At 37.4% G+C, this 25689-nt stretch overlaps 1 protein-coding gene across 1 annotated transcript in view; it reads left to right on the forward strand.

Moving 5' to 3' along the window:
• cdh18a (cadherin 18, type 2a) overlaps positions 1–25689 on the forward strand; it is a 51476-nt gene that overhangs the window by 20663 nt on the left and 5124 nt on the right. The window contains 8 exon segments of the mRNA XM_048164304.1: positions 2765–3059; positions 5378–5497; positions 15784–15951; positions 16263–16450; positions 16600–16853; positions 17958–18094; positions 19613–19734; positions 23013–23127. Coding sequence (XP_048020261.1) covers positions 2765–3059; positions 5378–5497; positions 15784–15951; positions 16263–16450; positions 16600–16853; positions 17958–18094; positions 19613–19734; positions 23013–23127 — 1399 coding nt within the window.

Below are 25689 nucleotides of genomic sequence, written 5' to 3' on the forward strand. Positions count from 1 at the left end.
AAGCTGACATGAACAGAAGTGATCCTTCATGTTGCATCTCTACAAACATATGGGTCAGTTACATACAAGAGTGTCCAGTTTTTTGGGGAGTCGCACCACATGACATTTCACAACCTGAACTAACCTTGTTTTGTCATAAAAAAAACGTGCAGGAGATATCTTTATGATATTATATCCTGTGAGTTTTTATTCATATTGATTGCACTGCATGATTTTGCTGGTGAGAGAATGCTATAATATTATACCAGCATTTGTGGTTGACATGTGAAGATAAAATAAATACTAGTCAGACATAAAATAAAGTCAAGGGCTGTAACTAGTGCGTATATAAATAAATAAGCAAAATGGGGTCTTTGAAGGATCAGCATAATAGCTGTAGACTGAATATTTCCTTATGCAAATTCTAATACTTGTTTGGAAATTTATATTCGGTATCACGGAAAATTCTTACCTTGAGGCAGTAAAAGCAATATTCTGTTACAGAATATTTTATTGCATAACTAATATGAATGTGGTGGGATTAACCCATGTTTATTAGGAGGTATCCTTTCACCCCTGTGATGCATGTGTATTTCACACGAAACTCAATTTTGTTCTGGTTTGGAGCCACAGGCTTTAGCCTCATAATGTCAGTGTAGCTGAGTCTCTACCAAGAAAAAAAAAAAAAGTTATGAAATAATTTCTACTCTAATGCAGAAAAAAGTAACAGCAAGGGCGCATTTTAAACTTCTTTTAGTCTGAGGAAATTGTGAGTGAATGACAACCATTTCCTCTTAAAAATATTTCCTCAGAACACATGGGGTATCCTTGAGCTCATTTCGTAAATGTAATGCGAGTTCTATTTAAAGTGCATGCTAATTACAAATCAAGAGCGTTCTGTGACAGGAGCGGGGACGCACCACAGTCATTATCGTGATAGATTTGTCATGAAAAAATGATGTAAAAGCTTGAACTGTATGACATGTCATTTATCCTCCATATGTAAAGGTTATGACAGGAGTGTTTTCAAGTCTTTGTCTACTGACTTTGATCATTTATTTCTTGGTCTATGTCATTTAATTTCCTGTTTTCTTAAAGTTAGATGATTTAAAAGTGCAAAGATTGACATTTAAAACTATGCTATGAAGTTGCTGTATTTTTAATAGGGACCAAAAGACTGAGACCATTAAGGAAAATGTTTCTATTTTGCAGTAATGCTTTTTATTGGAAACTGCTTTTTCTTCCTTACGATTTAAATAAAAGGGTTGAATTGAGAAATTTTCATTAACTTCAGCATGATTTGAGCACCCAAAGGATTTTGTGCTTCAGTGGAAGCAATAACAAATGATTGTCTGTACAAAGAGTCACATGACCAATGCTAATTTGATTAGTGTGACCTTCTGTAGATACAATACAGGATCTGAAATGTTTCTTGTTTTTTCAAAATTCTAAAACTTTGTTTATATCCTTGGGCCAGTTGTTTAAAAGTAATCTGATCGGATTTCGGCTATCGGATTGGATCAAATCTTGAAAATGGGAAAAGATTAGATCACAAAATCCAATTTTGGTTTTGATCTGGATAAAATCATCAGTTTGTTTTGTTCCAAACTTTTTTGTAAGATTGGGATACCTTTGATCCAAAAAATCTGGATTATACTGATCCCATCAGAAGCATGGATTTCAGGAGCAAAAATGTAATAAAACTGGTCAAAAAATACATTTTTATTATGTAATATACATTTATTTTGCTCTTGATTAGTTTAACTGTTCAAGTAATAAATTAGAAGTAGACATTATGCTACATATTTAGCCTTTTGGTAATACTGTAAAGTAAAAAAAAAAAAAAAAAGAGAGATTTTGGTGCCATAAAATAATCCCTAAACAGCTGTAAATATTAAACAAAAATATTATATTTGAATCAAAGTGGGTTTTTTGTTTGTTTGTTTGTTTGTTTGTTTGTTTGTTTGTTTGTTTTGGTTTGTTGTTTGTTTTTTCACTTTTTGTAAACTACATTTGCACAATCATAAGAGAAGAACCAGTCAAAAGTTTTTTGTGGAAAGCATTGAAATTTTTTATTCTATCACCATGTCCCTTTAGGGGCTCCGTAGAGCACTAGTAATCTGAAAAAGAGTGTATCTGGATCAGGGTGATCCAAACCAATTTTGCTTTGAAAAACCAGCACAAAAGTAAGATGGATTACCTGATCCTGGATAGCAAAACCTGGAATTTCCAAATCCAGATCATTCTGATCCAGATTAAACTTTCTGAACAACTGGCCCCTCGTTTATATTTGATTTTAAATTCTTTTTGATTCAAATTTTGCGTAGAAGTGAATTGAGAATGCATTTTAAATTTGCGTTAAGTTCCTGAATTTGAATTGAGTTAGCAGAAAGGATGTAGAATTACAGTTCAAATTTGAATGCAGGAAAATAGAATTCAAATTAATTGAAATTAAAAGACTTCATATAACTGTACGTTTTAACTAGAAGCAAAGTTTGTCAATTCAATAAAGTTTGACAAGTATTTGTAAATTAGACACCAGTGAATAATCTGAACACTGTAGACACTGCTCAGAAGACAAAATCTATCTATCTATCTATCTATCTATCTATCTATCTATCTATCTATCTATCTATCTATCTATCTATCTATCCATCCATCCATCCATCCATCCATCCATCCATCCATCCATCCATCCATCCATCCATCCATCCATTTACATTTGGTTTAAGGCAAAATAGCAGTGTTACAGAAAATGAAACCATCTTTTCTTTGTTACTTTCAGTTACACTCAAACTCAGACAAAGGTGATGGCTCCGTCCAGTATCTACTCTCCGGAGAAGGTGCCGGTACCATATTCATAATCAACGAGTTAACGGGAGATATTCATGCAAAGAAAAGCCTGGACAGAGAAAAGAAGAGCCATTATGTGCTCCACGCTCAGGCCGTCGACCGCTTCACCAACAGAGCAGTGGAACCCGAGTCCGAATTCATCATCAAGGTCCAGGATGTGAACGACAACGCCCCCAAATTCCCAGACGGCCCCTTTTCAGCCTCCGTGCCTGAGATGGCAGACATCGGTGAGCTAACAGTCAGGACCTCCTGGCTCTGGGGGGGGGGGGGGGGGTAGTCTGAGGATGTGTCTGGGGAACACAAGAACGTTTTGTCAGTAGAGCATAGGTTTTATTAGCTGGCTCATCAGCTTCAGACCGCAGAGTCCAATTGCAGATCAGAGCCTTTCTGGCCTGGACCCGAGCTCATTGCATGCTACTGGTTGGTTGCGGTGGATTTAAAGTGGGATTTATTAAAGCTATTGTTTCTTATAGAAAGCCTCTCAAGAGGATACTGTGAATTGTCTGTTGTAGAAAAAGTGATTTGAGGAGTATTGTCAAAATCAAACCAGAATCTCACATAAAAGCCTCAAAAGTATGTTCACTCTCATAGCATTTGATAACTAAAAACCAGCTGTGTTTACAGCCATATCTCAATTTGAAACGTCAATGTATTATAGATCTGTGCTATCCACCCTAATACATGAGTATTCCACATGCAGAGCTTGCAGTCTGCATCAATGGCAGTGCACATCAACCCTGCAGTAAATGGACTGTCAGGGAAGTGCTAATTGTCCGCAGAGTTCTTCCTTCCTATCCGAATCAATTGGCTGGACTCAAGCCAAAGAGCTGTGAAATTGTCATTCCTCACAACCTGTCAGCACAAAGTTCCCTCCCCGGGGCACAGCTAGGATAAGGGCAAGGTTTATTTCTCACTTTTGGAGTTGAGTTGCTCTCCTCCACCACTTTTTTTTTTTTTTTTCTCTTTGTTGCTCTCATGCTTTGAGTCTTTACAAATATAAAAAAACAGAAGGCCATTGTCTAAATATGTATCTGTTGCAATGACAAAAATTTTCTTTACAGTATTCAGATAGAACTGGATGTGGGTGACACTTAAACTGGAAGTGCGTCAAAACTAAATTATAGTTTCCATACAGCAAATGCCTTGTACAATTAATAAATTATTTATTCATATTTATTATTATAATAAGATAAATATAAATAATATAAATTATTTATATTATACAATACCAATCAGACCAGCTCACCAAGACAGAATTTACTTGAGCAAAAATACAGTAAACAATTAATGTTGTAAAATAAGATTACAATTTAAAATGACTCTCTTTAAAAAAAAAAAAAAAAAAAATATATATATATATATATATATATATATATATATATATATATATATATTGGACTACCAGTAAAATTTATACTAATTAAATTATACTAATTGAATTAAATTATAATGAATAAACTGTATTAATGAATGAAATGTAATTTATTAATAATAAATAATTTATTAAACCATTTTAATATGCTGATTTGGTACTCAAGAAATATTTTTATTATCAATATTGTGCTGCTTAATTTTTTTTTTTTTTCCAGGATGAATTATAAAGTTATAGATTTTTTTTTGTATCAATATAAAAGCCTTTACTGTAATTTTTGATCAATTTAATGCGTGCTTGCTCAATTAAAGTATTAATTAAAAAATAATGACCCCAAACTTTGGAACGGTTATATAATTACTGTATGTATATATTCCTTTTTTACGCCTACATTTTTTCCCCTATTTTTTATTTTTAAATGTTGCTCAGAATGTTTAAAACATTAATATAGACATTTCAAAATATAGGTAATATGCATAATAATATAGAATATTAGTTTAAAACAATATATAAATGCACAATAAATGCAAATTATTGAGCTTAAAATCACATTTTCATTCATAAATTTCTCACTTTAGTTTATTAGCTTCACAGGCATGTCATTTCATTATGATTTTAAATGTTTAAATATGCTTTTTTGCCTAAAGTTTGATAGAATTCCTTATCCACAGGTCATTATTTGTGCTTTTCCAAATAAGATATTCTGGCACATGACAAACACCACGAGTGAGCTGGAAAGCTGTCTGACTCCACTCACCGATCTGTGATGGAGTAATAACTAGCAGCATTGATAGAGCCATATAAGTCGGTTGAGGGTCTCTGGCCTTTCAAGAAGGGCTATTCTAGAGCCTGGGGCCATCTCTCTTTTGTGTTTGTGTTCTTTCTTAAGCTGAGAATGTGTCTCAGGCTAGACCACTGTTATCACTAACATCTAAGCTCCACACACTTTGTAAAAGCATTAGATGCTTTAAGGCTTGGAGGAGAGAGGCTCATGACAGGTGAATTCAACTTGGTACAGGTCAAGGAGGCATGAGATGAATCACTTGAATTAGCAAGCGGCATATGAGTCTGTCGGAGCATGCTTGTGGCATGCATTAATGAGAATGAATGTAAATCTGAGCATGTGAATAATTTTAGCAGTTTAACTTGGACATATTTTTTATGTCCACACAGGAACGTCGGTATTCCAGATCACTGCCACAGACGCCGATGATCCCACCTATGGAAACAGTGCCAAGATCGTATACAGCGTTCTCCAAGGGCAGCCTTTCTTCACCGTTGACCCCAAAACTGGTACGCAAAGACCTTGCTTTCTCCAAATAACCTTATTGTTATCGAATAGCCTTCGATTGTAGAAGGCTCCACTTGAATATTTTCTGATTTTTCCTGCGAGCTTGTGTAAAGTCACCAGCGGATGAGTCATTCCACAATAATAGGCTGTAGGAAACACAGATACAGTTTCTCTGTAAAACTGCTTTTCAGTCTCACAAAAGAACTCCCAATTTATTGCGCTACCCTATGTGGATCATAATTAATGGGTACTCACATTGTGGATGGGCTTTCATACATGTTGTTTCCACCTTTGAAGAAATAAAAACACCAAAAAGTTCCCAATAGTAAGGGGAAAAACCCCTCCTGACCAGTACCAGAATGCGTCTTTTGTCGCAGCGATGTCAATCGAGCAATAAAAGGATATATTTGGATTTGTATGTTCTTTCGAACGACACTCAGGCACACACAATGAAATTTCTGTTAAATAATGCGGGAAATGTGGGAAATATCACTCTCAATTGTATCTTAGAAATAAATCAATAAACCTACATTGAGGGCGATGAATATGGATGGTTTTCTTCTGAGACTTACATGGTACACTCAATTACTCTTGCAAAGCCCGGGTGGATAAACAAATCATTTTCATAATATTATCAACACATGATTGAAACATCGAGAGCGCGGCACCATGCGACCCAGACTACAATGTTCTGCGGCAACAAAAAAACACCCAAACCGTGGCCTACTTGTTATGATGTACCACTCGCCCACAGTGTATATCCTAATTTAATGTTTCCCTTGCTCCCTCCTTTTTTCATTCTGTGCTTTGTAGCCATTTGGTTCAATTTCCGCAGTGGTGGTGTTTGTTTATGTCAAGTTGAATGTGCCTGGAGGCTGTTTGTCCCAGTTTGAAAGCGCCAACCTGCAGAGTGTTTATCCCATGATAGAGCCTATTTGGTGCAGGATAAATTTGCTTGGCTTATATGCGTTTGAGCGTGCCAGGGTGGTGTGTAAACGTCTATATCAGCAGTGTACAAGGTAAAATGGTAGCATCTCTTCCAGCTGTTATTGTGTGCGTAGTTCTTCAACAGAGCCTTGTCAGCAACAGCGTGAGCTGCTGACCCAAGGGACTCAGCTTAGCACCACTACATACTTTCATCCCTCAGATATCCTCCACAAAACCACGCCAATTTACACAGAACTGCTTCATGGGTACTCCACTGTGCATTTATTTATTAAGTGTAATTGCTCATTCAGTCTCCCTCCCACTGGGACCCATGGGATTGTTACCGTCCTCCACTGAAGCGGGATCTCTGATGGCGGTTTGTCTTTTAGTGGTTTCTTTGGTGCTAAAACGATGAGATTGGATGGACTGTAATCCTGCTGCGGTCACTCTTTCAACTCTTTTCTCATCTCTAATCCCCTGTTTGTGGCTATTATGGAGGTTTTGATGGGATTAAGAGGCCATATGATAATGTTCACATCGGGGGTTTTATCATAGGGTGTTGGTTTAATGTTGCACTCTTGCATATCAGCGTTGATTCCTTGTTTTGGCAGAATGTGCCTGTATCCTTATAACTGAGAGTAGTGTGTGTTTAAATTGCTCTCAAATAATCCAATACTCCAGGTCTAGAGAGAGACTCTTGCTCTGAGCATCACAACTATAAAACTTACTACATTTTGAGTTTATTAATATAAGTGGGGTTGGGAAAGCCACTTTTGAAAGTGTAGTTTGGCATATATATATAAAATTTGTTGAGGTACAAAAGTACAGGTACTTTGGTACCAAGTCGATACTTTTACAAACTTAACAATGCCAGCCTTTTTGCAGCTTCAAATGCTCCCATGTGAATTTGTGTGTGCACTCTGTGAAAAGCATCAAAGGTTTCTGTTTACAACATGTTTTTGCAGCATTGAGCGTTGTAGACAATCACAGATGTATTTGTTGAGCACGTGAATGCAATGGGCAATCAGAGGCATTCAAGTTAGTCAGAATCCAATAGAGAGCAACAGTTGGGTTCCAGAAGTAAAAACTATATTCATTTTCTCCATATGGAATTTTTTTTTTTTAACTTTGAAACGTTTAAAGGCAGACCTAATGTGAGTTCGGAGGTTGTTAATCGGTGGTATGTGCTTTTGTTTAAGCCATCTGTTTGCATTATTTCAACTTATTTTAACAATATTCGTGTTCCCCCATGAAATTTGTTGTGAAAAACTACACATCCAAATATTTCGCAAGAGCTGTTTGCAGGTTTGCAGGTTGCTCTTCTTATACTCTCAACATACTTAAATGTTTGTACATATTTAAATATTTCAGTTACTGATTCTTGGTCTCCGTCATCCTTGATTTTTAAACTCCACTGCATCCGTTTGGCCGCTATATTATATTCACTGTGTACTGTATGTGAAATTACAGTAGTGTTACCTGGTCTTTGAGAAAATATGATTTCTAATGTGCACAGACTTATCAGATTACTAGCTGCTTTGTTGGTTGCAATGTTTACTTCCTTTTTAAGTCATGTTTGTAACTATTTCTTTGTTTATGAAAAATACTATAATAGCATTACAGAATCAGGACATATTATTCTGTATATTTCACAGATTATTTTATTTCATGTTCAGATTTTTCCCCCCATGTTCATTAATTTTCCAATTAATTATTTCCAATTTAGTTCATATATAAAATAAATGTACATTTGATTGCAGCAATTGTTATTCAAATTTATTATCATTAAATGAAATAGTGTGAAATCATATTTATCGGTCATCTGCCATCCCGCTCTCTATTGGCATCAACCATCAAAAAACTATATTAGTCGACTACTTCCAACACTTGATATAGGTCATTATTGTCAGTAACTTAGCCACTTTCTGTGGTCTGTATTTGGTAATGTTTCATATTCAACTTATTGTTCACGCATCAGCACAAAAGCACCAGCATTAACAAAATAAAATTATAGCCACTGTAGCACTTTTAAAATGTATATACAAACATTTAAAAAAAAAAAATGATTTAATATAATAATTTAGCACCATTTTTAGTGTGAAGTTAAAATGCATGTTTTTGTTTTATTTCAGTGTAACTAGAGGTACTAGTTACTAGAGGTTCTTTTTTGCTTATTAAATTCTGTTCTGCTCTAATCTAGTCTATTTTTGTAAAAAAAAAATCAGTATTTGTAGTAATGTGGTGTGGTATGGTATAGTATAGAATGGTGTAGTATTGTACTGTTTATTTTGGTATAGTAGAGTATGCTTTATTTGTTTTTCTTCCAGCTGTAAAAGCTACTGTTTCCACCCTTCCACTTCTATATAAAGTACAATAACTTGCATCACTGTGTCTAATCCTCTTAGCTGAGAATTACCTTTGTGAAGAAGTTAGATTTCCCCATTTGCCGGCGGGTGATGCTTAACCTGTGTGATGTTTCGCACTTTCACTAGGAAGGGCTGACTATCTGTTGTTCCATAGGAAATCAAACTCCGACTACATAGATCAGGGCTTACCCAGTTCTGCATCAGTGTCTGGTCCTGTTTGCGTTATTTACTTTCTGTCTCTGCTTTGTGGCTACTAGCTGAATACTAAGAGCCTGTTTAACATGAACATTTTGCTTTTTTCGTTGTGTTGTCTGCTGAAATTCCCTGTCCTGGCAGGTGGTGTCTGCTCTCAATGGGCTGGGTGCAATCTCTATGACATTCTCTGGGGCTGAACACTGGTGTGTGTTTATTTGTTCTGGCGGATTGAGGTATCTGTTTGCATATTTTTTCTCACTCCCACTGGTCGTGTCCATTTAAAAAGGGAACTGCATGTTTGAATATATAAACTGTCCGTCTCACACTTTCACACATAACATAAAATTGAAATTCCCTACTTGTTACTCCCTCAAAGGGCCTATGTGCTCCTTGCTAATATTTCGGGCTTGCTTATGTGTTGTGTTGTGTGTGCATACATTCAGACACAAATATGTGTAAATGCTGTCCACATACACAGCATTTTTTAATATATATATATATATATATATATATATATATATATATGGCTACTAGCTAGTACATGCTTATATATATATATATATATATATATATATATATATATATATATATATATGTATATGTATTAGGGCTGCACGATTTATCACATTTAAACCGCATGCGATTTTGCAAAGGCTGCGATTATTTTATGCACAACTTGTCAGAGCTGTATGGCTCTGTGATCAGTATGCTTCTCCATCTGAAAGCCAGAGGGCGCTCTTGCACAGAAACTCCAAATATGCCCTGCCGCAGAAGAAGATAACACATGTCATATATATAGCTGAATAAACAAGATTGAAATGCTTTGATTGATTAAACATGACTAATAAACACACGACTGCCTTATTATCTGTAAGAAGCCACATCATCTCACAGAAGGACGCTCAACTGTCGTTATAAAGTGAGTTTGGAGTAAAAACATGTTATTAAATGTTGTCTTTTGTTGGACAAGATATTAATAAATACTTCTCATGTAGGGTGACCACCCATCCCGCATTTTGCGGGACAGTCCCGAATTTAGGAGCTTTGTCCCGCGTCCCGCAAGACATAAGTTGTGTCCCGTATTTCAGTTATGTCTATATTATTTTTTCATCCCTAAAATTACAATACCACAGTAAGAAATATAAAAACTGTGACTGGCATTTAAAAATCTATTTGTGTAGCTGTCATGTTCTAGCTATGAAAATAACCAACCAACTCAATCGTAGAGAGATGTTTTCCCGCTGATGACAACTGAGTGGACAGCGCAAAGGAATAAGTGCGGGCCTCTGCAAAGTCAATAAACAAAACTACACCAGCAAGGATTTCATATCACGTACTGGATAAGAACCACAAGAGCTGCTCAAAGCTGCCCAAATTAAAGCATGTAATCATCCATCCTGATGGCAAATATTTCCAACGCACATGCGCCGATCCCTTGGATGCTCGAGCTCCACCCACGGAAAACACGAGATATTCTCCATTCATTTTAACCAATAAAAAAATTGATTACAACTTTCAGACATGACTTCCTTCTCACGTTAATAGTTCATTTAAGTGAGTTTCTACTGCGTTATTAGTACTTGCATTATTATACTGACAAATGTCGAGAGCGCATTATTGTAACGCAAGAGCGTATCAAATGCGTGAGCAAGAATCTCTCCGCTCACAGGCGGATTCCCTTCTTGCGCAAAACTGGACGTGCGTTCTCTCTCGATCAGATATTATATGTGCGTGCTCAAGCTTTCTCCTCCAGCATGTGCAATCGTGAATCTAGAATTGTCTTCTCTCCAGGATGTAATGTTGCCAGAAGCGCAACATTATAGTGTGGGCACTATAAAATGTATAGTTCTGAGATAATACAAATCATGCCAAATCATTGTTAGCTAATATATAATTTTAGCGCCATGTCGCGTTTATTTCCCTTTTATTGGCTGGTCAGTAGACATAGGTCATAGCAGCAAACACTTTGTGCCACGATAAAGAGCCGCGATCACAGAAATCACCACAATTGTTTCACGATGGCAATCTTTCGTCTGGGACAGCCAAAAATCGTGCAGTGTCTCCCGGGATTTAGGCAGAAACAATGATCTCATTAAAGAAATTATTACAAGTTGTAATTATTACAAATCATAATGATTACAAGATATGGAAAATTTGGCAGTGGTGCATGTTGTATGTGTGTGTGTAATATATTGTTGAACATTAATATCAGTATGACATTGCAAAAATATAGGACATATCCCATGTTCTGTCGATGTTTCTGAAATTATGTATCTGCTGATTTTTTTTTATTTTTTTTTATTTTTTTATATGTATGGTGAAACCCTAAGAGGACTTAAAATGTACATGAATACACAAACACACACACACACACACACACACACACACACACACACACACACACACACACACACATATACACATTTAGGTCTTCTTAGGTTTTCGCCAGACAAAAAAAAAAAAAAAATCACACACATGAAATGAGTTATATATCAGCAAATCATCAAGATACATAATTGTAAAACACCATTAGAAAAGAATGTTACTTATCCTACATTTGAAGCTTGACTTGAAAATGCACACTTTTCTCCATAAGGATGATGGGTAACCTTGAGTGTGACGATTTCAAGGCATTTCATACAGTTATAATAATAATAATACATTACATTTATATAACGCTTTTCACTGCACTCAAAGCACCTTACATATTGTAGGGGGAAATCTCCTCAACCACCATATGCAGCATCCGCCTGGAAGATGCGACAGCAGCCATCTTGTGCTAGAACGCCCACCACAAACCAGCATATTGGTGAAGAGGAGACAGTGTGATGAAGCCAATATATATATATAATATATATATATATATATGGACAGAGGCCAGTGGGCAAATCTGGCCAGGATGCCGGGGTTATACCCCTACTCTTTTTCGAAGGACATCCTGGGATTTTTAATGACCACAGAGAGTCAGGACCTCGGTTTAACGTCTCATCTTATTAGGACCCACACAGACCACAGGGTGAGCACTCCTGCTGGCCTCACTAACACCTCTTCCAGCAGTTTTTCCCAGGAGGTTTTCCATCCAGGTACTGACCAGGCTCAACCCTGCTTAGCATCAGTGGGCAACCTGTCTTTGGATACAGGGTTAAGCTGCCGGGTTAAACTGTCAAGAAGTACCATATACCGATATATTCACTAACAAGTAAATAAAATGCACCTAGTGCTGTGTACTGACAGAGCTTACGCTTTTTAAAATAATGCTATCGATTTCCATTTGTTTTTAAACACCCCTATGTTGGCTGAGTTGGTGCACTGGCACCTGGGTGACTCTTGTCAGTTGGTGCTCATTTCACAGTAAATATTACCATGGGATTTAATGGCGTAAAGGGGCTCAAATGCAAGTTCACGCAGCAAACCCAAGCTGTTCTGCTTTGCAGCCTTCCTTTCATCCCTGTCTTATCCTCTATCTCCCGAGGGAACAGTTGGAGCAGATGGCAGACTTTGCTTTAGAGTTGTGGAGTATGCAGGGGATGATCACCAGCGTGCTTTTTGCACATGTGTGTGTGCACATCTGGACAGGAAGGTTCATGCTAAGGGCTTACACCACATATGAACAGTGCATGGAGGTGAGGAGTCAACACTCACCTGCTGGTATGTTGTCAAGCTTGAAAAGTACCTGTACTAGGTCAGAGCAGGGGCAAATCCGAGGATAACCACTCGTTGTGAGCTCACCACCTCAATAACTATAGGGGTCAAGGATCTGCAGTGTACACATGATATTCTGGACACGTACCCTTCCACTGAACAGGGCTCTTATTGCTGGAAATGCCATCAAACGACTAGAAGATTGATTTAAAGGGATAGTTCACCCAAAAATGAATTATTTACTCACCCTAATGTCTTTCGAAACCCATTTCACTTCTTTTCTTCTGTGGAAAACAAAAGGTGGTGTTAGGCTGAATGTTCAAGCTGCTCTTTTCCATATGATGAAAGTGAAAGGTGGTCATGGCAATCAAGCAAGATTTTCTGTGAATAATGACAGTGAATAATACAGTACATATCAGTCTAATCCTCACACAGAGATATAAAATATGGCTTCAGAAGGCTTGAAATATAGTGCACAAGTTGTGTGGATGACTTGTGTGTTGCTTTTATGGTTGTTTTTTTTCTTTGTAGGAGCAAACCATTCATTATAAGTAAGTCACTGAGCATTGAGAACATTCTTTATAGTGTCTTTTTTCTACTTAAAGCCAGCTAACTTGTAGATAAATAAAATAAAGCGTTTGTGAGATATATGTGGTATGTGCTCTACTGTTTGAGGACAGTATTTTAAACATTTTTTGAAAGAGGTCTCTTATCTTCATCAAGGTTGCTTTTATTTATTTATTTAAAAATACAGTAAAACAGTAATGTTGTGAAATAATATTAAATTTTTAAATAACGTTTAAACAATTTATTCCTGCGTTGGTGAAGCTGAATTTTCAGCAGTCATTACTTCAGTCTTAAGTGTTACATCATCCTTCTAATATGCAATCATACTAATATGGTGATTTGGTGTTCAAGAAACATAATTTCTATTATTATCAATCTTAAAAACATTTGGGCTGCTTAATATGTTGTGGAAACTGTGAAAGTTCAAAAGAACAGCATTTATTTAAAACAGAATTCTTTGTAACATTATAAATGACTTTACTGTCATATGATTCCATTGATTTAATGCATCCTTGATAAATAAAAGTATTAATTTCTGTAGATAATACAAAACCTTAACCCTCAGGGGTCTGAGGCTGATTTGGGGCCTGGAGAAGTTTTGACATGCCCTGACATTTGTGCTTTTTTCAGTTGTTCATAAACATATTAATGGAAAAAGTGTCACTACACTGTATTCAGCACAAACTAGGCTACAATAATATGTAAGGAACATGTATGTACATGTTTGTATTTTTGAAGGAATAACGTTTATGCGTGGTTATTGAAAAAACAAAAAACTTAAGTCACTGAAATAAAGCCAAAAAATATATATTAAATCTGTGTTCACAAGACTTCTGGGTATCGGAGGTTGTAGACTAGAGTTTTTGCTTCAAAATTATGTAAAAATTATCATTCCTACTCCTTCATATAAAACAATAGAGAGATTAAAATTTTCTAAAACATCTTTGGTCAAGAAACACAGTATGCGTGGAGGCGTGAATAATCATGAATAATGGGTGATTCTCACCTGAGAAGACAAAAGAATCACATAAAGAGCTCTAATGAGCTGCATAAATAATGAGCTCTTTCAGTCAGGTAGGCTGTGAAAAAACCCTCTGTTGATCATGTCTCAAGCTCATCATAATGTAAATCAAACATACAGAAAAAACAGCAATACTGTGAAATATTATTACAATTTAAAATAATGGTATTCTATTATATTCTTTAAAATACAATGCATTTCTATGATACAAAGTGTCTGAACAGTTATGTTACCTCTATGGCATTTCATATAGGCTTTTAGCTTAAAAGCATGCACATTTGGAGAAATATTGATGGATTCTCATGTTTATGTCAATTTTCTATACAGAGGAGTAATATTTATTCAATATTTATTGTCATCACTGTGAACGCTGGATACTGTTTTCAATTCATACTTGCAGCCGGAGGGCGCTCTGTGCACTTTTAGTCCACAAATGCCAATGCTAAAGAAGAATAGGCAATCCAGGAAATAACTGAACTAACAGAGTCCAGAGATAGCTAACTATGGCTATTCAAAACACTTTTCAAGACAATAATTACACGATTGAGACGATGTATGCATGTATTGACTGAATTTGCCTCTGAATAGCGCTGGCTCCGTGGCTCTCTTTTCATACAGATTACATAAACACAGAATGTTTGTTTTCAATTTGATTTACAGGATTTAAAACCTGACATTTCAACGTTTCTTTAGACATAAGTCTAATTTTTTTGTGATTAGTATTCACTAAGTTACAGTTCATTTTCTAAGAACTATCAGATTGGACTTCGTTCAGAGGGAGACAAGAGATCACGCATCATGTTAGTTTTCTTTATTTTACAAAAAGCACAACATTTTGTTTTTACTCTGAGTGTACACAAATAAAAGAAGATATTCCACAGATTAAAATGGTGTATAGCTCTTAATTGTATGTGCAACATTGACGGAGTATTTTGAGTCTCTTTCACACTGGTTAGAAAAAAACCGCGGTGATCACGCCGGCGTGACCGCCGACCCAAGGGAGTTAAAGGGATAGATCCCACCCCAAAAAATATACTCACCCTCAAGCCATCCTATAGGTGTATGACTTTCTTCTTTCAGCCGAACACAATCGGAGTTATATTAAAAATATCCTGGCTCTTCTCAAAGTTGTAATGGGATTGAATGGTGACCAAGTTTTTGAAGTTCCAAAAAGTACATCCATCCATCATAAATGTAATCCATACGACTACAGTGAGTTAATAAATGCCTTCTGAAGTGAAGCGACGGGTTTTTGTAAGAAAAATATCTAATATAGTCTAATACAAAATAATGAATAATAACAGTATTTATTTTGTCAATGTTTTTTTTTTTTGTCAATGCGGCCTATTGTTGCAGGTAAGAGAAAATACGCACCTTGATTATCTGAAACACGCAACTTTTTTCACTTCATTTGGAGGGTTCAAGACCCCCCAACATTTGTGTGGTGTCGGAATGTGGGCCGTTTTGATATTTTTACTTTATCACCTTAATTTTGAACATCCAATAATGGGATATGGGGTATGTAGGTCAGCGGGAGCTATATTTATGCTTTCTACCCTCTGGGTCACAGGTGTCATCAGGACAGCTTTGCCGAACATGGACAGAGAAACTAGAGAGATGTACTCCGTCATCATCCAAGCCAAAGACATGGCCGGCTCTGTTGGTGGTCTATCCGGATCTACCACAGTCAACATCTCACTGACAGACGTCAATGACAATCCACCACGATTCCCTCAAAGTATGGGCTTCTGCTTCACTCGGTCTCTTTCACCATTGAAAAAAGTCAGGATTTTAGGCACACCCCTTCTACAGAGACCATCTAATCCTTAAATCCCTTTGGATATACTGTGAATTTATCCCAAATGGCTGCATTCGTTTGAGCTTTATTTTGTGAAAGTAAACAACTTTTATTGAGATTTCTCAGGTTTATCCCATATAAACCCTGCAAATTAGCTGAGCGCAAGTAACACTTTTTAATATTTGCATCAAAAGCTTTCAAATGTTTAATAAAATCACATCTGTTCTGTTTGTGTTTATTCTTCACTTCAGAGAACTATCAGCTTTATGTGCCAGAATCTGCTGAGGTAGGGAAAGCAGTTGGTAAAATCAAAGCGAACGATGAAGACCTTGGCGTCAATGCAGAGATGACTTACAGAATTACCAATGAAGAAGGAGCTGCCATGTTTTCCATCTCTACAGACAGTGACAAGAGAGAAGGAATCATTTCCCTCAGAAAGGTCTGAACTAGATGTTCACACAGAACCGATGCTTCAGATTTGGGTTGTAAATTCATGTCTGCTCATTCAGCCATGCCCTGTCTTTTCCCATGCTGGCTAAAATGTCAGTTCTGGTTCTCTCTTGATCTTATTACTGATGTCTTTTCTAGCCTCTGGACTATGAGAAGAAGAAGGCATACTCTTTGAACATTGAAGGTGTCAACACCCATCTGGATCCTCGTTTTTCTTACCTGGGCCCTTTCAAAGACACTACCACGCTCAAACTCATCATTGGGGATGTTGATGAGGCTCCGGTGTTTACTATGGACTACTATATCATGGATGTGTATGAAAATGCTCCAGCTGGGACAGAGGTTGGCATGGTAACTGCTCAAGACCCAGACAGCACTAGAAGCAAAGTCAGGTGAGTTTTTAGAGAGAATAATGCTGGTATATACGGCGTTGAGGTATATTTTAAATGGTTATCAGAGCAAATGTCATTGCATGCCTCTGTACAAGTAATGTTGTCCACCATTTGGTATTGAATTGAGAATGCCTTTTAAATTGAATTTGAGTGGAGGTAGCAAAATAGGATACAGAATTGCAATTCGAATTCGAATTTAAGGACGTACATTCAAAATGAATTTAAGAAAAACAAAAATTCTCTGTGCTATGTGAGATTCCAGTAGAGTATTCTCCCATAGCAAACAGAAGTAGCTCTTTCTGTCATATTTCTAATATCTCTTGATTACAACTAATTATATTATAATATTATAAATAATATTTATAATATCAATTATAGTAAATATAACATTTTACTATATTAAAACATAGTGTTAGTTCCAGAAACTTTAACTAGCTTTAATGTAAACGAGGATCATATCAATATTTACTAAATTTTGTGATTAGTTTTCTTAAAAGTCCCATGCCTTGCACAGTACCAGACGTTGCAGTGGCCACTGAGGCTGAATGCGGAAGAAGTCTTGAATAAAGTCCATTCATATAACAGTTTTTTTCCAGCAAAGTTGTCAAGTGAAATAATTTTCACTTGACAAGGATTTATCTGAAAGTTTTGAGAGAAGAAAAAATAAAACTTTAAAAGGCCTTGACGGCTTGAAGGTTTATAGACCAGAGAAATCTCTCAGCAATCGCTCAGCAAAATTGCCCGACAACATTGCTGAAAAAGTTGCCCCGTGTATCATCACCTTAAGGGTTATTTTTTTCTGCAACTAGCTAAATGCATTCATAAAAAACTGTTTATTAATCTTTAACTGTTTAGGTTGAGTGACAAAGCATCTTGAAGTCCTGTCTAAACAGAAATGATGTGCAAGTCGTTGGTGACAGGACAGGTGTTTATAATCATGAGGCTTATAAGAATCTGCTTTTTGATAATCATTGGTTAAAAGAAGTAAACTCAAGGACACTTAAATTAAAACGGCTATTGAGGCATAATGTATACTTTTCAAAAAAGTATCTGAAATACATGTCATCATAAATTGAATAATATCTTTCTGTATTGCAATTTTAGGTATTCTATTGACCAAAATGCAGAAGGTGATGCACTATTCAGCATTGATGTTGACAGTGGACTCGTTACAACCACCAGGAGTCTAGACCGAGAGGAGGTAGCCTGGCACAACATCACAGTGATGGCTTCAGAGATTGGTATGTACTGCTCTCAGGCCAGAATCCTGTCTGTATTCATTGATTTTTTTTATTTTTATGTTGGTTTCTGAGGAAAACACAGGGAACCATTTTACCAATGATATCTTCACTTTGAATCAAGCATTCTTCTTGAAGTTTGGACAGGCAACACCTTGTCCAAGAGGGAATCATAGGCCCTGAATCATCGATACTGACCAAAACAAATGTCTCCTTGAAGGAGTGTTGCATTGTGGGATTGATGGTTAGGCTGCTGCTAGCATGCTGGTGTGGCTTTGAAGGTGGACGGGGTCAATCAATTTTTCTTCTCTTTTTCCTATTTGCTTCTTCTTCTTTTTTTTTAACAGATGCTTATCTTAGCAATTATCTTTCCTCTACACTTTGCTTCACAATGGTGTTCAGCTAATGGGCTGAACTGCCCTCTTTTAACGCTTGCTGATAGTTGACTGATAAAGTTAGGTCACTGAAGTTAATCTCAGTTCCATCATATTGAACGATGTTTCCTGCACATGACTCCAAAATGGGTCTTATGTTTCCCACACCAATTTTAAATTCTCGTCATGCTTCAGTGAATCCCACGAGAGAAGCATGAATCATTTATTTCTCACTGTAAGGTTTTCAACATGGTAAATGTAAAAAAATATGTTATATCAAAAGATATTTCTTCAGTTTTTCAGGGTTTATTTTTCACATTTTTGCCTTTAGTGTATAGGACAGTAGAGGCTTGACAGGACAGAAAAAAATATTTTTCTCAAAATTATTGTGTGAAAATGATGATGGTGTCATTTCCACCCCAACAAATTTTTTTGCTTCAGTAAGTTTTTTTTTTTTTTTGGTAACACTTTACACTTTTGTTAACATTAGTTAACTATATTAACTAATGGAACTCTATTGTAAAGTGTTACAGCTCCATACCCTCCCCCTCCCAACATTAGTGTTAACAAAGGAAACAATAAAGGGTCAGTGAAGAGTTTGAGATGAAATATGAGATGTGATGTGTGTGCAGTAATTTTGTCAAATTATGCCAAAAATGTGAAAATATTATTTAATTGTTCATATTTGAAATACATGAAAATGGGAAATTAGTGTAGCGAGACAAAAGAGTCAGTCATTTTGTTTAAAAAAATGTTTAAAATGTCATTTCCACAATATAGCATTTGAGATGTAATGTTCCACAGTGAAAATTTTTACTGTGGTGAAAATGAAAATGACAAAAACGACAATACACCTGTGATGTATGTATATATTGTTGGATGTTATTGGACAAATAAACTAGTAAGAGTATTAAAAGTTCACACAGACCCCAAAAGGGTCTCAATATCTCTGTATTGTAAATAAAACACGGTGTTCGTCAGCAAATGTTGCTGATTCAAGCTTCACACCAGTGTGTCCTGATATGGCATGACTTCAATCATGTGAAATCCCTCATACATCAATCATTCATTGTTGTTTTGCCAGTTATTTTTAATTGTCCTGACAGAAAATATCCATGATTGAATACTTGTCATATTTGTTTTCCAGACAATCCAAATCTGGTGAGCTATGTACCAGTCACAGTCCAGGTCTTGGATGTCAATGACAATGCCCCCTATATTGCCACAGACAGCGCTCTGGTTGTGTGTGAAGGCTCCAAGACAGGCCAGGTTAGTTATCGCCTCTCAGTCCTTTTCTCTGTGTGTCCCTATCATTCTTTTTCGACCTGTCAGCTCCCACCTGAACCCCTGAAACTGTTTTTCCTATCTGCACTTTTCTCCTGTCCTTTTCTCCTGCCCTATTATTTTCTCAAACCTTCTTTTTCATGCTTTAATTCTGTCTTTCAGTTCTCACATATGTATGAACCCACACACTCCCATGTACACAAACGCTATGGACACATGCATAAATGAGAAACACATACGCTTCTTTTATGATATGTCTTACACCATCAAGGATGGATTTATCTGTGGCTCGACAGTCTTCGGAGGCTCTTAAACCTATAAATAATTCAGCGTGTACCAATGTATTCACCGGCAGATAGGAGTCCGCATCAAGCACACTAAGAATGGCTCACAGGAAATGTTAATCATTGCACATTGAAATCTAGGCCCATGTGCAGCAATGCACAGCAGTGCAGCGGCATAGCCGTTATAGCTTTACCCTTGAATGAGATTACGATTTAAGTGGATGGACACACACAATTCACACACAGTGGGCGACAATGCATTTTTTTTTTTATTTGTTTATTTGTTTGGTGATTAAATATAAAAGGTCCTCTCCGGACATTTGTGTCTGCTGTGCTGGTGGTAAACTATAAAGGGTATTTGAAGGGTACATGATGAAAATTCTGTCATCATTTACTCACCCTCATGTCGTTCCAAAGCCATAATAAGATATTTTGGTCACAATTTAGATTAGGGTCCAATTCTCACTCTTAACTAACTATTAACTATGATTTTTGCCTTAATAAACTCCTAATTACTGCTTAGTAAGGTAGTTGTTAAGTTTAGGTATTGGGTAGGATTAAGGGATGTAGAATATGATCATGAAAGATTAAGGCATTAATATGTGCTTTATAAGTACTAATAAACAGCCAATATCCTAATAATATACATGCTAGTAAGCAAGTTGATAGTGAAAATTAGACCCTAAACTAAAGTGTTACCAATATTTTTCATGAAACATGAAATGTTTCTGTCCCTCCATTGATAGTGCAGGTAACCAAAACTTCGAAGATCCAAAAAGGTCATAAAAGCATCATAAAATGAATCAATATAAATAGAGCGGTTTAATCCAAGTCTAAAGGTGTGGTTAATTATTCTATCTGAAAGAAAGTGTGTGATTAATGTACATAGTTGTTTTGTTTTGGAGCCTTGCTTAATTAAAGGCTGATTTTAAAGCAGCATGGAGCTTTTTATATTCTGCTTCATTCAAGCCCAGTAACCCATTTACTGTCTTTTATAAGGCAGAGGTCCATTCATAAGCATAGAAATGGGCTCTCATTTATTATGACTTTTAGTCTGCTCAAATTGGTCCTTCTAACATCTAAATAAAATCCTCCTCCCAATTACTGAAATTCGTGATTGTAACTTTGTTAGATAATCAGGGCCTGCTGTCATGCTGTGGACCTTGATTAAGTGTTTCCACAGAGATAAGGCAGAACCACATTGCTTGTACTGGCATCAACTCACAGGAAGCTCTTTCCTTTTGATCTGCACTGCACTGATCCACAACAGTACGCTGCATGAAACCATGCACTGTAATTTGGGAAGAAAGCTGTAATGCAGTGACACTAGTGGTTTACACAGTCTTGCTTGGTCCAAACCCAAGTTCTATTCTACTCCCTTCTGCATGTAACAGCATGATTTATTTCACGTTACTTTAAGGTGTGTAATGTGTAGTATGTTTGCACCAATGAAATTGGAAAAATTACATGTGGTCTTGAAATCATCAGTAAAAATGTGATTAAAACAGAGCAAAAGTGTGTTGAATTTATAGATTTAAGTTTGTGGTTGGTAAAATTTTTTTGGTAAATCTTTTTTGAAAGAAAGTTTCGGCATTTATTTGATTATTTGATGCAGTGAAACAGTAATATTATGAAATATTATTACAATTTAAATTACTTTTGGTATTTTAATGTTTTAAGATGTAATATATTGCTGTGATATTATTGCCATTTTTTTTGTGTCTGATGCAGCCAGTAAAAATATTGATGCAGGTAAATAGCTTATTGTTTAGTCCTGAAATATCCCTTTGGATTAACCACCAAAACGGAGACAAATGCAAGCTGCTTCCAGACATAGTTTATTGAGAAACAGGTAGCTAAATATTTGCATTATACCAAAGACTTTATATACAGAAAGACGGTGCACTCTTATTACTATAAATGGGAGGAAGTGCAATGCGCAATATGGTGGAATAAGTCCCGCCTTCTAAGTAAAAGAGCCAATTGCTGATTGGTAAAGTCATCGCATCACTGCAGCTGCGGTTAGAAGCTCCAGTTGCTCCAGTGTTCAAAGACGCACGCTTAGAACTGCGCATGCGCATTAGCTTGGTCCGGCCTGAAAAATGCATTTTTTTGGTCATGATTCGAATATTTAGAAACAAAATTTATGAGACAGTTGTTGTCAGATTTCATTGGTGATTTAAAATATGAAATTCAATCATAAGCTTGGCAAACGTTTTGGAGAACTTGATGTTTCCCCATTCAAAGAGATGGGAGCTGCACTTGCATGCCCGAGAGGCATTTCAAAGATGGCCGCCGAGTGAAATGACTTGTCTTAAAGGGACTTTGATTATACTTTAATTAGTGTGAACAGTAGCTTGCAAAGGCACATTATTATATGTAATTAATATCGGTTCACTTCCGCATATTAGAACAAGTTGATTTCATACAAATTTTGCAAGCGAACACCAGACAAACTATCCAAACTCTGACATCACACCGACTCGAATCCACACCAGATGCTCTGATGTAAAAATGCCCTAGAGAAAGAAACCCCTGGTCTAACATGGGTCGTGCAGCACAGACAGGTGAAAGGCTTCAATAATTGGTCCAGACTCTGCATGAGGAGATTCCCACTTGCAGCTGATGTGCTAGCAGGAGCCAATTAGGTTAACAAGCTGACAAAACATCACGAGTTTGAGCAATGTTTCAAACCAGTTCTTTTCAATGACTGTGATCCAGACACCCAACTGGCCAAGGGGCTTTGGGTCAGCAGTCTGAAGTTAATGTCTTTCAAAAGTTGAGAGGAAGAAGAAGCCCAGGTGGTCCAATTACATTTCTGGGTTATAGAGAGTGACACAACCCGCTTCTCAGAGAAGCAAAAGCATCTGTTTTAGATATTTTTAGTGCCACTTATCATTCAACTTTAATTTTGGAGTAAGAAAGAGCTAAGCTTGAGCTTGTTTTCTCTTGTTCTGTTTGGTTTCTTTCTCCTTGTAGGTCATTCAGACCATCAGGGCTACAGACAAGGACAACTTCGCCAATGGACGGTTCACCTTTGCTCTACCGGACGACCTTCCAGCGAATCCAAACTTCACTCTGAAGGACAATGAAGGTAAAATACAAACAATAACAAAACCGCTCCCATAGGATTTGTTTTGGCTTGGTAAAACATCTAATTAGAAAAAGTTTGACGAGTCAAGCTTGTATTTTAGGAGTTAGTTACAAAAACAAATTCCATATTCAGTACTTAAGTTGTACACAGGCTCTCATGAAAGTCAAATAAGATCCAACTGATCTAAAGAGCCTCTCTGATGGCGTCTCTGTAATGGAATCTTTCTAATGTTTTCCAACTGATTTCCTGATGTTTGCTCAGGGCAAACCCTCAGCGCCTCTCCACAAACATATTTAGTACCACATGTTGTCACACAGATCACCCTCATTTTCTGCCTTCCCCTCCTCTTCTTGCACTTTTTTTTAATATCGTTGCAAGGCCAACATTGCCGTTTCCCTGGAAACCAGGTCTGTTTATGTTAGCTCAAGGCTCCCTGGTGGAGACGGCCGGGCTGTAATGATTTCCTTCTAATGCTGGACTGCTGCTTCAGTGAATCAGGGCTGCAGGTGGACCATTCGGAGTTTAACAGGGCAATCAGGGAGATAAGAGGCAGATGCTAAAAGCCCAGAGTTCAGAGGATCCAGCACTTCAGAGCTTTATATGAATTTGTATCCTGGCCATGGTCCCCCCCAGGTCGCTCCATCCTTAAATAATATCCCAGCGGATGGACCATTACAGACCATTTTACACATTGGGGGTTGGTGCACTCCTTGGAACACACTTGAGGAGCTCTCTGTTGAGCTTGCTGTGATTGGGTGGGTGTGTAGGGTTGTCATCCTTCATCACGTAGATGTTTCTCTCCTGCCACTGCAGTCATTATGCCAGCGTCCACATGACCATAGTGCTTGCCAGGATGAGGTGGGAAAAAAAAAACAGATGACGGAAATTCCCTCCGGAGGTGCACTTATTTTCCCCCTGGGAAATGGCAGCGAGTTCAATTGAATAATAATCATCTTGACTGTTATGTTTTTCGACATAGTTCATATTCTGAATCTAGGAAGCATTCGTAATGAAGCTCTCTACTGGTTCAGTAGAATGGGTTAGGGAATGCACAGTGCGCCACCCCATCCGCAAAGATAGCCTACGTCAAGTTTGACAGCATGCCACGGCTTTGGCAAGAGTGTTTCTGTTTATGTCATCTGGGATGGGACACATTACATCGAGAGGGTCCCTCCTGGGCCAATTCACTGCAGTTCTCTCTCAGGCCATTTATCTCCACCATTTAAACAATCACATTAAGTTATAACAGCTAGAATGATCAGGACTCATGCCAGAACTGCAGTATTGGCAGTATAAGTTGTTGTTTTTGTTGCTATTTCCTATTTATTTTTTTTGAATATTTTTTGCACTACGCATTTCACAGTGATGATTAATTATCCTCAGTACATGCATGATTCGCTCTCATGTGTTTTCACAGGGAAAGTGTTTACATAAATCAAAGCACTACTGTGAATTTCCCATCCATGTATAATTACAGACCACGTTTTCTATGTTGTTTGTAAAGATGCGCTAATGATCGTTCCACCCTCTGTCGTTTCATGTTCATTTTTTAATAGTGTTTGGACAGATTAAATGGAGTCTACCTGCAGGCCATTTTATAAAACCCCTACAGCATGAAATCAAAAATAAACGAGTTAAACCTAGGGGTCACTACATGAAGAGATGATTTATGCGTAAATATTTCAGAGATGCTAATTTTGGTAGTGTTAACCATAACCTTGAGTTTGAAATTTTTCCTTCCTCTAGTATCTAATGCATGCACAATAGTTGCTGGTTCTGCATGAATTAGACCCCTAAAGAGAAACAGCCCTGCATCCTCTGCGTTGGTGTAGATTTGTTATGTGTAACGAACGTAGGTAAGAGCTGTGCTTGTAAACCTCACTTCCCTGATCTCAAGAGGCATTCAGGCGACTGATGCAAGAGACTGCGATCTTTAGCGCCCGACTCCCATGCCGGCGGACCCGGGTTCGAGTCCCGCTTAGAGCAGGCGGTTCGAACAGGAGGGGTTACATTGGAGCCGTGACCCAGATGGGAGTGAGGTTTAGGGGGGGTGAGTGTAACGGACATAGGCCAGTAAGAGCTGTGCATGTAAACCTCCCTCCTCTGATCTCAAGAGGCGCTCTAGTGACTGACACTAGAGACTGCGATCTTTAGCCTCCTTGTTAAAGCGCTCCACTCCCGTGCCGACGGACCAGGGTTCAAGTCCCGCTTAGAGTGGGCAGTTCGAACAGAAGGGGTTACATTGGAGCCGTGACCCGGATGGGAGTGAGGTTTAGGGGGGAGAGTGTAACGGACATAGGCTGGTCAGAGCTGTGCGTGTAAACTTCACTCCCCTGATCTCACTAGATGCTCTAGCGACTGACACTAGAGGCTGCGGTCTGTAGCCTCCTTGTTAGAGTGCCCGACTCCCATGCCAGCGGACTTGGGTTCAAGTCCCGCTTAGAGCGGGCGGTTTGAATAGGAGGGGTTACATATGGATGCTACAGACCACACCAAAGAGACTAGTGAATAATATCACATTTTTCTAGCAATCACAGTTAAGGAATGTAATTGAAAACTGTT

This window comes from Megalobrama amblycephala, linkage group LG17 (genome assembly GCF_018812025.1).
Source record: "Megalobrama amblycephala isolate DHTTF-2021 linkage group LG17, ASM1881202v1, whole genome shotgun sequence".
Lineage (NCBI taxonomy): Eukaryota > Metazoa > Chordata > Actinopteri > Cypriniformes > Xenocyprididae > Megalobrama > Megalobrama amblycephala.